The 16,209-nt window shown below is 39.7% G+C and overlaps 1 protein-coding gene across 2 annotated transcripts in view; it reads right to left on the bottom strand.

Moving 5' to 3' along the window:
• LOC146374926 (zinc finger matrin-type protein 4) overlaps nt 1-16,209 on the bottom strand; it is a 57,828-nt gene that overhangs the window by 24,850 nt on the left and 16,769 nt on the right. The window contains exons 2-4 of one of the 2 annotated variants that reach the window (XM_084947912.1): nt 15,537-15,653; nt 8,607-8,699; nt 853-1,030 (exon numbers count right to left, since the gene is read on the bottom strand). In XM_084947912.1, coding sequence (XP_084804038.1) covers nt 853-1,030; nt 8,607-8,699; nt 15,537-15,647 — 382 coding nt within the window. In that variant the 5' untranslated portion in view covers nt 15,648-15,653. The remainder of the gene's footprint in view (nt 1-852; nt 1,031-8,606; nt 8,700-15,536; nt 15,654-16,209) is intronic. The other variant, XM_084947913.1, reaches the window with a different exon arrangement.

Below are 16,209 nucleotides of genomic sequence, written 5' to 3'. Positions count from 1 at the left end.
GACTTCTTCTGCTGCTGTGACTGCTGTAACAGAAACAAAGCACTGTGACTGTGGTTTTTTTAAACTTTTTGAGGCAAGCCAATATTTCAAGGCATGCCCGTGTTCATATCTGTGCAAAACAGCTTCTGTGTTGTCGGGCACATCTTTTTTCGATTTTATTCTCACTTTTGACAATCTATTTGCTGCATCTGGACCTCTGACATGTAATTTTCTTTTTTTGCAAGACTTGCCTGTCCACTACCATATGCCTTGCCCCTTTCCAACTATCAGACAACAAAAGTCCCTGCTGCATGTGGTTCAAATCCAGCAAGCTTTTGAAATGGGCTGCGTTTCTGTCAGAATGGTTGTTTGGTTTCCAAGAGCCTCTTTATCTTGCCTGGCAATTTCTTAGCATTAGCAAACTTCTCACAGGTGATGCATTTGAATAGTGTTGACACCTCTGTAGCCAAGAGACATGCAGCTTTTGTGATAGTGTCTGCTGACAGTTTTTTTTTCTCATTTCTAAAAGTTGTGTGTCTTCTGCAGTGATAGGTAGTTACTCAACACAAGAAAATGTGTTTTTTCCCCTTATTAACTTCCTTGGTGTCATTCAGGGCCTTTGATGTATCACACACGGATAAATCCCACCGTCCAGCAACTGCAAAATGAGACTGGAGTTCCCTTCATTTATAACTATGGTTGTCATAAAATCTCACAACACACCAGGATTTGGCTCAAAGGCACACTAGCGTGCCTTACTACACCATTTGCAAACTGCTGCACAGCTTTAGTACGTTAAGTTAAATATCTGAGTTTAATCTTTATGTAAAAGTCTAACACAGGTCAATATAACAACTAGACTGTGTGCGATACCTGTGTTTGTGGGGTTGGCTATGGCTGTGGGTACACTGGGTGGCTCCCCCAGCACCAGGCGGACTCTCTTGGCATGGGTTTTGCCCTGGTAGTGGGACTGTGCCACAATTGCAGAGGTGAAGAACATGTTACACAGGGTACAGCACTTGTTCCTGTCCACTTCTGTCTCTGCACAGTCCTATAGCAGAAACAGAGGAAGAGAAATGGTAAAAGAAAGTGTCAGAAGGGTGAAGAGAGGTGTTGAGAGAGAAAAATAAATCAAAGTACAGGAGAGTATAGTGAGTGGAGAGGTGTAGGCTGATGACGAAGGGAATGGTGTGAAAAAAGGCAGGGAGAGGTAAAAGTGAGAAAAACAAGAGGGGGGGGGGGGGAATGGAAAGATGTAGACTTTACACTGACCTCACTGGGCTTTTTCTCTCTCACTTCCTCTCACACACACATACACACACACACTCACACACACACGTGCACACATGAAGGCAAAGAGAGGACTAATCAAATATTCATCTGTCTCTCTGGGCTGAGATTGTGGCTTCGGCCTTTCACCGCAGCTGGTTCATTACTAATGATGAGGGAGAGTTGCTCCCTACGGAAGAGAGAGAATACAAACAAAAAGACCAACCAACCGCCTGATTGACACAAACATGCAACCACACACACAGTCATTCTTTCATCCATCATGAAGTATACTGACTTGCGGTTAGGCAATAAACATTTGCCTAACCCCAGTCTTGCCCTAAATCTAACCTAGCCTAGCCTCAACCTTAAACCAATCCACACAGAGGGACTGTGACGATACATTTATGTACTCACAGGATGAGTAATAGATGCACGCATGTACTTTACTTTGAGCCTTGTCCTGAACACTCAGAAACACTTTAAAGCCTACTAGAATGTGCAGCATATCACACATATGACATATGCTGCAAATAACTGTCAATGTCAGTCTTTGTGGTATCTCTCTCTCTCTCTATCGATACATATTTTAACAGGGACATAGAACAGGGACAGGTCAGAGTAATATCTGATATTCCAGAAACAGAGACACTGTCATTAGAAGTCTTTATGGTTTATATATATATATATATATATATATATATATATATATATATATATATATATATGTGTGTGTAAGCTTTGAGAAAGGTACCTTCTTGTTTCACTATGTCAATGACCTGTTAAAATCAGCTCCGTGCCTTAAATCAACCTAAAAATGGAGCTCGCACGACTGAATTACAAGTCAGCAGAGGAGACCTCTTTATCTCTCATATCCAAGCTGTCCAACTAACCATTTTCATTCCGCTTTAACTAGATTAGGTCAAAGGGTCCCTACACACTATTACTACTTTCATTATTTGCCAGTCAAGTAACGCGTTAATGTAATCCGATTACTTTTTTCAAGTAACGAGTAAAGTAAGGGATTACTATTGCAAAAACGGTAATTCAATTACCGTTACTTTCCCGTAGGAACGCTGCGTTACTGCGTTACTAAAACCGTGATTTTTTTGCAAGAATGTCTCATGACAGTGACGTAAGCGACATTCGTGACAACAGCTGTGTGCAGATCAACAGTGGATCATATATCCAGTGCGGGAGAGAGTGTGAGCATGCAGCGTTTAAAGCATGGAAGTACTGACCTTATTTTGAGTTTGATTCCATAAAAAGTGACAAAAACATTAGTGTCCCTTGTGCGTGGGAAGAAAACTTCTTTTTATAGCGAAAAAACCCCCTAAACTTCCAAGCAAGCACCGAGTGCGCTACGACGTAATGGGAAACTCACAGAGAAACTCGCGGATTCTTCCACTGACCGCTGCGGCACACCTGCACCAGAGTAAACCTCCGCCTACCCCACTCCTGCTTTACAGGTGAAAATAGAGCAAAAGGACCGCTAGTCTTTGACTTTATTTATTTTCTGCTATGTTTTACTTGCATCTGAAAGAGTGAGTGTAAACACAAAAAAAAATATATATATATATTTTATGTGCTGGAATGTGCAGAAAATAGGTTTAAATATTAAACAAATTTCTTCCAGACAGAGAATGTTGCATATAATTAAATTTTTTGCTTGATGCATAAAGTTAAAAGATTAAAACTAATAAAACAAGTTTTAAAAAGGGACTTTTCAATTTGATTACATTTTGTATGATGGATTATGTAGAAAAAGTAGAATTGGGCTTAAAGATCTATCGCTTTATTACCTATTCAGGTTGTAAATCATGTTTTTAAAAAGTAACTAAGTAATTAATTACTTTTGAAAATAAGTAATCAGTAAAGTAACGCGATTACTTTTTTGGGGAAGTAATCAGTAATTAATTACTGATTACTTTTTTCAAGTAACTTGACCAACACTGGTCAAGAGCAAAGAATTCGTTAGTGCAAAGAAAGCAAAACATTTTAAGACAAGACAAGAATTGTATATCGATTTCTTTCTGTTACATGTTTGCTGGGAAGCATCAGGACCCATGCACTTAGAAGGATGCCCCCCAGACAACACTGGTAAGTGGTTTGAGTGATCTGTTTTTAATGTGCCTTCATAGTCTTATCTTACCCTTGTATTCATCGCTGTCCACTTTTACAAAGGACACTTTAAAGAAACAGCTGTAGACAGTGTCTACGCATTAGTCTCTAGTTCTGCTAATGCTTTAGCATCTCAAACGAGTCAAATCCAGGTGCTAGAATTTGCGGATAGCCCTTGCCACACGACTGGAGGCTGTTATAGCAACGTTTCTATGTCTTCCTTGAACTCTTCGCATTGAACCTCCACCTTCTGTCTGTTCATCCGGGCTTTCTTTCTTTTTCTTTTCACACCAGCGCACATTTTAGTCCAGGTGTTAATTCGGGTTGGAGGAGAGAGAGACCTCACTCTTGGTGAGAGTACAATAATAGAAATGTGTCTGAGACACCATATCTGAGTATGTGGGTGCACGCGGTGCGTGTGTTTGTGTGTCTGCATGTGTGCCTTATGTCAGCTCTGGTTAGCATCAGGGACACTGGATGTGAGAGTTAAGGACACCTTTACCTTGCAGGCTTAGCTTTGTCTCTCAGCTGTCCTATCTCTCTCTCTCGCTCCTTCTTCTCTTACTTTTTTGTCTCTCTGCCTTGCCTTCACTCTTAGCTTTTTTCTATATCTCTTTGCCTCCCTCCATCCTCTCTCCCCCTCTGGGCTCCAGTCTCAGTGACTCTGTGTGTTGTGGGATGAAATATTTATCTGTATTGGCAGGCCCGCGCAACCGCCTCTCCTCCTTCTTCTTCTCTCCTCCCGCCTCGCCTCCTCTCCTCTTCACTGACTCTCCCTGCTGTGATCATGTTAAAGGCTTGCTATGAACTGTCCCAGACCTCCCCCCTCCATCACCATTAGCATTAGAGATACACTGTTATCTTGCTCTGCCAATATCATCCGCCAATATTGAACTCTGTATTATTTACGGTACTGAACACACTAACGGTATTAGTTATACAATTTTTTATTTTTTATTTTTTAAATTAATGGAGCATATTTTAGAAACAGTGTCATCACACAGTTTTTCCAACAAATCAGGTTAGACTAAGACTCAAACCATTATCTGCACCATATGGAGCAGACTAAGCATTGCAGCTGAGCAGAAGAAGCTTGTGGACTATTTGACAACAGTAAGTTGCTAAATAAGCTCTAAAAATCTTATTGGAAAGCACTGTTAGCAAAGAATATCAGCTGATATTTCAATAATGGAATTTTAAGCTTTCTAGAAACTGATATGGGATTTTTATTAGTATCTTGGTTTCTTTATTAGCACATGCAGCACTGTCTAATGTGTATTTGCCATTTTGATTTTGTTGTATGTAAAGTAAAAAACAGCTTATCAATATTTATCCAGTGTTTTTTATTCATGATTGCAGCATGGGGCGACAGAGACTCTGTAAGGACAAGTCTCCTCTTCTCTTTTCTTCTCTTCTCTAGGAAACTTTTTTCTCTTACTCCATCTTTCCTTCTTGCCTACATTTCCCCTCCTTCCTCATTACCATATCTTCCCCACTGCCTCTCAGTTTTTGTGCCTCCTCTCATCTCCTTCGCTATTTGTCCCATTGTTCTGCTTTTCCACTTCCCCCTCACATACTCCCTATACCTTTTCCTTCCTTGGGCAGTGGTGTTGAGCTCTTGTTCTACTAAGATCTTGTTGTACCAGAAGGAGGAAGATAAACTGCAATAGGCTGATGTCCCATCCTTGTGTGTTTTGTGGTTTTTGTTTTGTTTTTCCAGTTTTTGACTCAGGACAAAAAGCCTGAGCTGTTTCTCTGTGGCAGTCTGCAGCAGTCTAACCCGTCACAACAAACACTAAAAAGTAAGTGAAGCAGTCGACAGAGATGGAACTGAAACACAAAGAAGCATCTACTCGAAAAAAAAATCAAAGATGTTACACCAGGGATTTAGTGACAGTGCGGGGAATGTTTTAAACAATCTGAAGCATGTGTGGGTGACTGACATATGAATAATTGTCAGCTCATTACAGCTGCCACTCTACCAAACCACTTCAAACACTAAATAGCATCTCTGACTCACTGTTTTTCCTCCATCGTGCGGAAAGTCGTCACCTTTTCGCTTTCTTCGTTTTTGATTTCTAAATCTCTGCCATCACTCATTACTGTGTTTCTCTCTGTTTTCCACACCTCGCTGTCTCTACCTGTCGCACCTCGCGCATCTGTTGAGACCGATTTGCATGCGACCTAATTGTTGTGTGTGTTTTTTGTTTGCACATGCCGCACGTATGCCTGTTTGTCCGCTGCCTGACAGTGACGTCTGTATCGCAGATTTTGTTTTTTCTTTTTCATTTTTGTTTGGGTGGCTTCAATCTGCTCACGCACCTAACAATAGATTCCTAATTAGCTGTGTTTATCTTCCTCTCCTTCTGTTTTTCTTTTTTCTGCTCCTCCTCACTTCTCCCCACTGTTCTGTGTTGGGGCGCTGTGGGAAACATTGCTAAATATACTCGTGGAGCAGCTCAGGGAAACAGAGCTCTCATTTAGAGCTCGAGGATGCTCTGAAAGTGTAAATTAGAAGTAGTCACAGTGAAAGTACAGCAGTAGAGGAGAATAAAAGGTGAAGAAAAAAACGTTTTTTTCTTCTGTCTTGCCCTTTGCGCAAGTGAAAAACTGCACAGATGGAGAGAGAGAACAGGGTGGAGAATAGGGCAGAAAAATGCATCATGTCTCCTCTTTCATCTGAGAGCACCTTGACGACCTACTTTCTCTGTTTGTTCTGTGACAAAAACTTTCACCTGTACACACAAGCACAAAAACCTTAAAGCATGGCATTTTACACTGACATTTCAATCACTCTGCAAAAAAAAAAAAGGGGGGGGAAAGCATTTTCTGCAGTTCCCATTGGACTGCACCATGTCAATCAGCACAAAACAGGAGGGAAAAAACATTGAGATGAAGTCTAGAGAAAAGACGTGCAACGCTTCCCCTGGGAAAAAGAAAGATGAAAGAGATGAAAGAAGAAAAGTTTATTCCGAATTGAATGCTGACAGTTTCACCTCGGGAAATGAAATTAATCTCTGCTCATCTTACATCAGTTTTCCCGCCTTGTCAAATAATCAATGTCAGATCTCTGCGTGAAAGGTTATGAACAAAGTGCTAGCTGTGGCACTCACAGTAGGTTACAGTATAGCAGATGTGGGATGTGTGTGTCTTTGTGCACACAGCCTATTTATGTGTGTTTAGTGTCCAATATGAGGTGAAATCCACAGTGGGCTGAGTCATGTCTTATTTGGTTTTTAGAGAGACAGATGGAGACGCAGGTGTGAATACATCCACAGTATGTGTGTGTGTGTGTACCCATAAGCCTTTGACATATTATATTATGAGTGTCTGCAGTGTTATGCGTTACCTTTTTACAACTTTTGTTGTGAACTATGGTTCCATTGGTTGAGTGAGGCCGAGGTCACACAGTCCTAGAGACTAACTAATGACCCTATTGAAACCACAGGCCACTAGGGAAAAATGTACTATCCCTGACTGGTTTGTGAGTCAAATTGACAGTCTCTAGGTAAAATTGATCACAAAGAAGTATTTGGAGCTGCACCCAAAACCTCCTTGTGGTTCCAGTTTGCTTTCTACTTTTCCGTTTCACTAGTGCACCAGTATTTGGCAAGTATTTGCAGACAAGCTGGAGTCTACCAATGCAAATCGGCAAGTAACAAAAGCAGTCACAGGGAGGTTTTTTTGTGTGTGCAGCAAGCTTTGTGCAACCGATTTTACTAAACAACAGTCAGCAATCTCTAGCAACCACTTGCCATTCCCTAGAGACCGGTGGTTGCCACGGAGTCGCTGCTTAGTCACTGTCGCTGCTCGGTCTTTCATCTTTCATTACAAACCAAATCATAGTTAGTTTTTCTTAATTTCAATTTCCTTTTCAAAATATTGTCACACAGCTATTTCTGACACGTGTGTAGAAAGTAGGCAATATTTATAAAAAAATAAACAGGAGCCTATAAACTTCTTCAACCTTCTGACAGTTTAGATAACAGATCCTAAAGAGTGTATTTGAAATCTCATAGTTTTGGATTGATCTACTGATCTACATTTGATCTAAAAGAATGCTTCTTAAAATTAAATCATTGGGAAAAGAAAGACTCTGCATAGAAGGATAAAGGAAATGGTGTAAAATGATCATGGCTCATGTGAAGGTAAACAGTGGGGGAACAAACCAGTCCATGGACCAAATAACGTAAGTCTGTCGAGAAGCATACCAGCACACCACCACTTGGTTGCTCAAGCTCTAGGGCTTGAAACTGTTAATCCAGGTCTGTTTTTACGTTTTAGTCTCGCTGGATTTATTTTCTGAAAACTTTAGAGACTTTCACCCTCTTCACCTCTCTCTCTCTCTCTCTGGAATTGCCATATTTGTCAGTTAGTTTTAAAACCTTTATTTTTCCACCAGCTGTGTCCTCACAGTGTGCACAGTATGTGTTTTTAGTGTGTGAGTGTATATTTTATGCCACATGGGACGAGCCAGATAATTGGGACACCCAATGTAATATTGTAAATCTTCCTTTACACAATAGTCAATTACACACACACACACGCACACACACAAATTAATCATTACCAAAATAGCAGTTATACTTAATGTTTGAAGCCCAACAATTCAATGTAGGGTACAAATGCCATCTCAGCATTTGCCACAGTTACAGAATGGGGCTCTAGAAACAGGGACACAATGGCTTTCCGACTGCACATGCACACAGACACACAAACATTGGTAATGCACTGACCTCCTTTGCTATGGCCTGCAATAGTCAGATACAGAGCTGCTTGGCGCTGTCTGCCTTCACTAAATGTGACCAGAAGCAGGCATAACCTCTCTTGGGAGAATTATAGCCCACAACTGCATACAAGAGATCAAACATTCCCATGAGCGCTTGGACACAATGGTTAAGGATGAAAGTGGACGAGCCTAGCAAAGGATTAGACTAAAGCTAATCAAAAACTTAGGTTTTTGTCATACACATGTGATAAAGGACATTCAAAATAAATGCCTTTATTCATACTAGAGTTTTCATTTAACTGCAATGCAGAAAATTCTTTCAACTTATTTAGTTCATCAGTAAATATTTAATACATTTTTACATACATGTAAAAAGTTTGGAGTGATATACATTTTAGGTTTATATTTTATATATTTGCACAGAGGTAGATACACACACACACACACACACACACACACACACACACACGGACACACGGACACATGCAAACAGTGAGTGGAAGCATACTGGATTATCTGGCCTCAGTCTTTTGGAAGGTGGTCCTCCATCTTCAGGATGAAGCATGTAGAACAGACGTACCTTGTTGGCATGTTTCTTGCTCTGGCAGAGAGAGAAAGAGAGAAACAGAGGGTCAACTAGGAAGTGAGTTTTTTTTTTATCAACTGTGCCAAGTGGAAAAAAATCATTGACTGTCACTCTATCTCAGCAACTCCCTGCAAGCTTTTATCTTTCTTTCAGCTGATGATGCTAGTAAACATTTTGCTCCTGGCCAGGTGACTAATGGACTGGGCCTGCCTTAGCTTTGTGGATCCCTGACTAAGATGTGGAGAAGTGTGTTATTGGTAGAGGACTGAAGACTCTTTGCTTGATCTGCACACATTGAACACTGTGAAGTGCTAAATGTTGGAAGTGAGGAAAGACTTTTATATCGGAGAGAAGAAATCGCATGCTAATATTTAGCGATAGGTATAACTCCACCGTGTGGCAACATGAAATGACAAGCTTTATACTTTGATATACTCCTTTTGACAGGCTATCCATATCCACCTCAATTGCAACCCAGTATCGTGTGTACTAGACAAGCCAGTCCACTGTGGCCATTTCACACTTTGCCTCTTGAAAACATAAAATTGACACATGCAGAAGTTGCATGACCAGCAGAGGGCGATAGTGAGGGAAATACGTATGAAGTACATTCCAGGGTCCTTAATCACCAGACACGGTTAAGCTTGACAGCTAATATATACTTACATGTAAATGTGTTAATAATGTCTGTTTAAATGCTTTTCCATGATTATTTTCATCTTGGCTTGAAATAAAATCTCTCTCTCTGCTGTTACCGCATCTTACTGCAACTTCTGCATGTGTGTACATTTCATGTTTTGGAGAGGCAAAGCATGAAATGGACACTGTAGGCCGACATGTCCATTACACAATTTGCATGACAAATGTGTTTAGAAGAACTTTCAGACCCTAATGATGGATATATAAAAAAAAAAGAAAAGTGGGTCACAGTAGGTGGGAAAATTCATGAAACCTGGTAACCTCAGATGTAATTAAAAACTTCTTGGCGATACTCAGCTTTTCTGTTTTGTGGACACGGTAAATGTCAAGCATAAGCACAAGGAAATTAACAGTGTCTAGAGACCAGGTCTGGAGATATCTAAATGTTGATACTGAGTCACCGTCATAGTCTCTCAGGGCAAAGGTAAATCAATCTTGTGCAACAGACACCATGTAGTAAAGATTTTGGTATTATTGCAGGCAAACCAGCCTATGAAATGGATGAAACACATCGTGACTGGGTTCCAGCGCTACACAAGGGGCACTCCGAAATCCCTGCTTCAAACATACCACCTTGAAATGCCTATGTCCATCTGTATTGTCTATAACCCCAACATGCACCATGGTGCAAGGACATGATCACTGCTGCTTGCAGCGTTCATTTTTCTTGTATTTCCTTCTGTTCTGCTCTAAACAAGGTGCACTCCAAAACAATTCAATTTGCTCTTCTTACTTTATTGTGTTAACCTGAATATAAAATACTGTAGGAGGCAATCATTCTCTCCTAAAACACTATTCATCGAAGGTTCTTTTACTTTTTTATTTCATTTACTTGTATTTTTTTTCAATAAGCAGTGAATTAGTTTACACAAATCCAACTGTGCTAACACAAGGACAGTAATCAATCGGGCTACGTACTGCACTCCTGCTGTCAAAGCTTCACTAGCATAAACATGAACAAACACAACAAGAGCAAAGAAACTGTAAACAGGTATTTAACAACCCTAGAAAAACGAATTATTACATGATACGTATGACATTTTAGCCAATGTTCAGCCACAAGGAGGTTATAATTCAAAATATGCTTGTCATGTAACCATTTCAAATGACAGTAGAAGCCATTTCAGTGGAAAGAAACCTTTCATTTCAAGGCTTTTGCTGTGGATATTTGCAGGAATATGCAGCACACACGCTCCCCATCATTATCTGAGACTCACCTCTTAATTGACTGTAGATTTTACTGCTGCGCTTGACTATTTTGTTCTGGCTACTAATATGTTATTCTCGCTACACCTAAGCTTGTGTTTCTTTGTCTGCATTTATTACTGTACTTAAGGGTATAACCAATATAAGCTGTAATAAGCCAGAGTGGTGTTTACATGAAAGGACAGTGAGCCGTCCTTGAAGCTGCTAACTGTCACTTTAATGCGGGACAATGAAAATCCCCCGAAACACTGCAGGGTAAAGATTACAGAGTGTGTATGTGTTTTGACAATGCTATCTTGGTTGACACTGCTATCTTCCTTCCATACACATAATTTTACTGCCATGCTCTGGTTTTCATTCCTTCCTACTATATAACGTATATGATTATCTATAAATTCTAGGGCTGCCATTATTTTTTCAGTGTTGACACGATCAGAAAGATTACACCTTTACTACTCCATATGCAGCAAACACAGATTGTTCAACCAAGTGCAGGCACACAAGTAAAGACGGTGATAATGAAATGCGTCAAGAACAAAAAATGTGGAATTTTTGGATTAATGAGAGATTAATGTGATTAGATCAAAGTAAAAATATTTGTCAAATGCTTTTATCTGCCAAACTTTTTAATCTATATGACATCATATCCATATGATATGAAAGTAAATGACAAGGCATTGTAGTTGATGCTCCAGTGCTTTGATTGGATTCTTGGCCCTGAGGAGAAGAACCCGACCACGAACTCACGTCTCTTCACTTGTCAGACTACTGTTGATGCATTTTGTCAGTGCCTGTGTGTGTCTTGTGTTCATAGGTGTATAAATGGTCATGTAGTTGATGGCTTTGGGATATGGGCTAAAAGCAGGACTTCATGTCACCATGGTGACCCTGCACTAACCCTCCGTGCTCGCCCTTCTCTAATGGACTATCCATGTCTCTCTGTGTTGTCTTCCCCTGTTTCTCTGAGTGTAAAATGAAGTTGGAGGAGATAGACAGGGCTGGAGACAGCTACATAAAAATGTCTCCCACAAAGGCATTTAGAGCTGTGATATGGCCAGGAGTGACATGGGCAGAAATCAGCCCCAAGATTGAAACCACTAAAGTAAACATAGTTGCAGAGAAGCACTGTGCCACCAGAACACTTAAAAACCTTCCTACCACTCTGGAAAAACTAATTGGAATGGTTTATGGAAGATGATAAGCCCCAGATGTTGATCCAGCCTCCAAACTCTACAGATCCTAATCTGGGCTGAGAACACTTGTGATGTGCCTGAACAAGCCTGATCGATGGAGGCCCATTCTGCAACTAACTGTGCCAGTGCCAGACAGCAAAGGACATTCCTAGGTCTTATATTCATGTCCTGATATGTCAGAGATGCTTTGGCCATTCCATGGTTGAACTTGCAATGTTAGGCATGGCACAGTTATATATGTGTAGCGATGGGAATTACGGCGTTACAAGTAACGGCGTTACTAACGGCGTTACTTTTTTCAGTAACGAGTAATCTAACTAATTACGATTCCTATCGTTACAACGCCGTTGCCGTTACTAACAAGAAAATGTGGTGCGGTCGCGTTACTTTTTTTCAACAAACAGACAGTTGAAGCTGTGTTCAGCTTACCGCATCTTATATCAGTTGCACGGAAGTAGCTGTCTACGTAAGTAATCTGGGTGCTATAGCTTTAAGCAGCTGCGCGCGCTCCCACGGACGGTAATCACGATCACTTTTTGGCACAACACCTGGAGCTAAGGGGGCAAAACAATCGCATGAGTGCTGCTGTTTTTGACTGAGGAAGATTAAAGTAGTCACGGTAAGCCAATCACATGACCACTTCAAGATGACAAGGCAACAAGGTGATATATACCAGTTTTTAAATTGTGTTGATAGGCCACGTAAAACCATGATGTAGATGATAAACAATATATATGCGGCGTGTTTTCCTCAACAGTTTCGTCTCGTCTAACATCTAAGGACAGCGCTAGCAAGCACTCTCTGCTTATGAGCAAAAAATAAAAAAACAAAACAAAAAAACTTAGTTTCGTATTGGTGGAAAAATGCACCATGTCAACCAATCCAAAAATGATATGGCAACATGACATTTGGATGTTTAGGAAGAGGGGGAAATTTTTATGAGTGATGGCGAGAGAGAGGGAGAGAGACAGAGAGAGAGAGAACGACAGCAGAAAAAGAGAGAGAGTGAGTACGTACATATTGAATGCAGAACACCTGATTGTTATATAAATAGTTTGAAATGGTTATAAAAAAAGAGGGTAAAAGGTAAATAGCTGCAAATAACTTTGTTTGCAAAACTGCATGCAAACAAAGCAATGCATATGATTTTAAAATTGTAAAATTTATATTTGCATATAAAGTTATGAAATACGATTCAATAAACATGTTTGTGATTGTTAAAAAATATAACTTTTTCTACTCGGATTTTATGTTTTTTGTCTGATTTCAGATCAATTGTGTTAATACAGTATGTCAAAATGAAAACATAACTGTAAATTCAGAAACGTGGGGTTGTGCTGAAAAGAATGATACCAAACAAGGCAAAGTAAATAGTTTTTAGAGGGAAAATGTGGAGGGAAAATCAAAAGTGTTTAAAAATGGCCAATTATACCCTGGAGCCCAGAGGGTTAAACATTTTTTTTAAAGTAACGTAATAGTCACTTTTCAAGTAATTAATTACTTTTAGAATCTTGTAACTCAGTTACTAACTCAGTTACTTTTTTGAAGAAGTAACTAGTAACTATAATTAATTACTTTTTCAAAGTAAATTGCCCAACACTGTATATGTGTAAGCAAAAGAATCTTGAATCTTTGAAAAGTGTTTTGAATCACATGTAGGACATCTCAAAATGGAAAGCAGTATTAATTGGCTCACAATTAGAGAAGTGTCTCATCAAACAGTGAATAAAGCCATCACACATACACTGTCTTATGCTACGGAAGAATAAAAATGTGCCAAGATAATGCTAGAGTTGTCTCTATTCAACTCCAATAAAAAGGACATACTTGTCAGTGTCAGTGGCAGCTGATGGAAATTTCCCCTCTGAACAAAGCAGAGGGGGAAAAGGCTATGAAAAAGAATGAAACCAAGAAAAAGACCATGATGGCTGGTGGTGATGATGGAGGAGCATGTGGTCAAAAAAAAGTAGGCAGACATGCAAAAGACACTGCACTGTGAAAAAAAGTGGAACTGAGAAAAGGAGGCTTACTTAAAGGGACTTAATGAAGTGCTTAAATATATCTTTCTTATAACCTTTACAATCAAATGCTTAAGTGTGTGAGAAATGAAACTGAAGATAAAATAAGAGGTGGTGCAATGGCCCTCAATGCCCTAACACACAAAGCAGTGTTAAAACCTTTCATATAAGGTGCTAAAACCTAAAGCACTCAAACACTGGCAACTTAAGTAAAGGTAGGTCAATACTGATTGATGTGCCAGATTCTTACCAAGTGAAACTGACATTTCTAGTCTGAGACCAGACCTGGTCATCTGGTCATGTTTTAATCGCTATGTTTATGTTGTTGAACTGACAGGCCCTGGGAAGATAGAGTAGAAGTACCTCTACAAGAGTGGAGGGCACTTTGATATTTTGGCATTGCAGCAGAGGGTGAAGACTGAGAACAGACGTGTTACGTGTGTCAAGATAGAGTTGCTATAAATTAAAGGAAGGGCTGAAGGAAATGAGCATCTCAGGATAGACGCTCAAGAAGGTGAGGAATTCACTTATTGATACAGCAGACAGAACCACTGACTGTGACTGAAACAAAGGGGCACATGCTGGGCTTATAGTTGACAGACAGGTCACACACCTGGGTTTGTTCAGCCTTTGGTTTAACCTTCGAGCGCTGGAACATAATGCATTTGATGGTCCTATTGACCAACAGCAACACCCCTAATTGGCTAAAGACAGCCTGATATTGACCTGGATTTTGTTCATTAGTTAAGTCCATTTTAATTAGTCCAAGCTGAAGCAACTACCTGAACTTCAACAATTTAATACATATAAATGATCTCAACTCAAAAGAGGATGCATGAATTGGTTAAGTGAGACATTTAGGGATGTTTGAAGAACAACTGTGGGACTTCTGACATTTTGTTTTCTTTTGGTCGGAAATGAGAAATTATTTTTGATTTTGAAATGTGCTCCTAGTAAATTTGCCCATCTTTGCCCCTCTATTCAAAAATATTCCTGCTTGCAAATTATTTGTTTCCTTGTCTCCTTGATCTGCTAACCTCTACAGAGACCTTTTGGAACTGATGAAATGCAATGACTCAGCTTGCCTATTCATCTGCTCTACTCAAGGCTGTGTGTTTTTGTCAGGCTCGGGAGGGACAGAAATAGATTACTGACAAGTGAATGACGTACTGTAGGTGCACATCTATGCAGAAACCTACCGTACACACCATCATCGCCCTTGCTTTAGTCTGCCTAGATAAGGGCCTCACCCTCGTTAGTCTGCTTGTTAATCCCAATTGTATCTTGTAATTAAGTACGACTTTAATGCAGTACACTCACGCAAGCACACATTCACATGCACAAACACACATTATTTATTCTAGTTAAATAATGCAAGGGCTGAATGGCCATCCAATAAATTACTCTGAGAGAGTCTGCTGAAAGCTATACTACATTAAAATAAAAACTGTGTGTGCACATTTGTTGTTGTGCAAGTAACTAACATTACCGTGCTGCATTAATACTATGTTTAATGGATGAGCACTATTTTGAACGCCACAAGCAGAAATTGGTACAAATAAGGCATTTGCAAAATGTACCACGCAGGAATCTGCCTGAAAATGCAGTAAATGTTGCAACATTTTGGCTTGCTTTATGCATAAGAACTTTGTGTCTTCTTCAGTTGTTGAACACATGTTTATTCTGGAATAATATGAGAAAATACCTCAGAAACTGAGCAGAGGAGATGGACTCACCTCATAGTGAGCGGTGCGCTGGGACTCGGAGATGAGCTGGGCATTGCAGATGTTACAATAGCTCTCTGTGAACAAGCCTCCATCCACAACGCCCGCAGACTTCATCTTCATCTGAGACTACAAACACACACACACACACACACACACACACACCCAAACATATGCAAATATGAATATGATTAAAATGCAGGACGGAATAAAATGTCAGTGAACCTTACTGTGTGTGTTTGAGATGCATGAGCATGCAAATATCTCAATTTAGAAATCGTTTTTCCTTCAGAATGACAGATTCATTATGACAGTGCAGCCTAAAATATGTTGATCCTCTCTGTCAGAACATCTTCTCATGGATTTTGGCTCTAGACTTGGAAACAATGGCCTGAGGCTCTTGCTCGAGTTTTCTGCATTTTACTTAGTAATAAACTTTTTAAAAATTATTCAGTAAGCTCTAACATGATGTTGAGAGCAAAAGCTTACTTAGATATGGTTTTATTGATGACAGACACAGCAGAAAAAACAGAATTGGTTCCTGACTTTTTTAAATATCAAAAGTGCAAATACTCAAAAACAAGAATGTGATTTACTAAAGTGATTTACTTTCGCCCTAATCTTAACAAATTCCTGATTTGAGGTATATTTTATTTTAATTGAATAAATCAAACCTGGTAATAAA

This window comes from Perissodus microlepis, chromosome 13 (genome assembly GCF_051167445.1).
Source record: "Perissodus microlepis isolate ML-2025 ecotype Zambia chromosome 13, ASM5116744v1, whole genome shotgun sequence".
Lineage (NCBI taxonomy): Eukaryota > Metazoa > Chordata > Actinopteri > Cichliformes > Cichlidae > Perissodus > Perissodus microlepis.
Note: the sequence above shows the minus strand (reverse complement) of the source record. Positions and strands in the feature narration are given on the sequence as shown.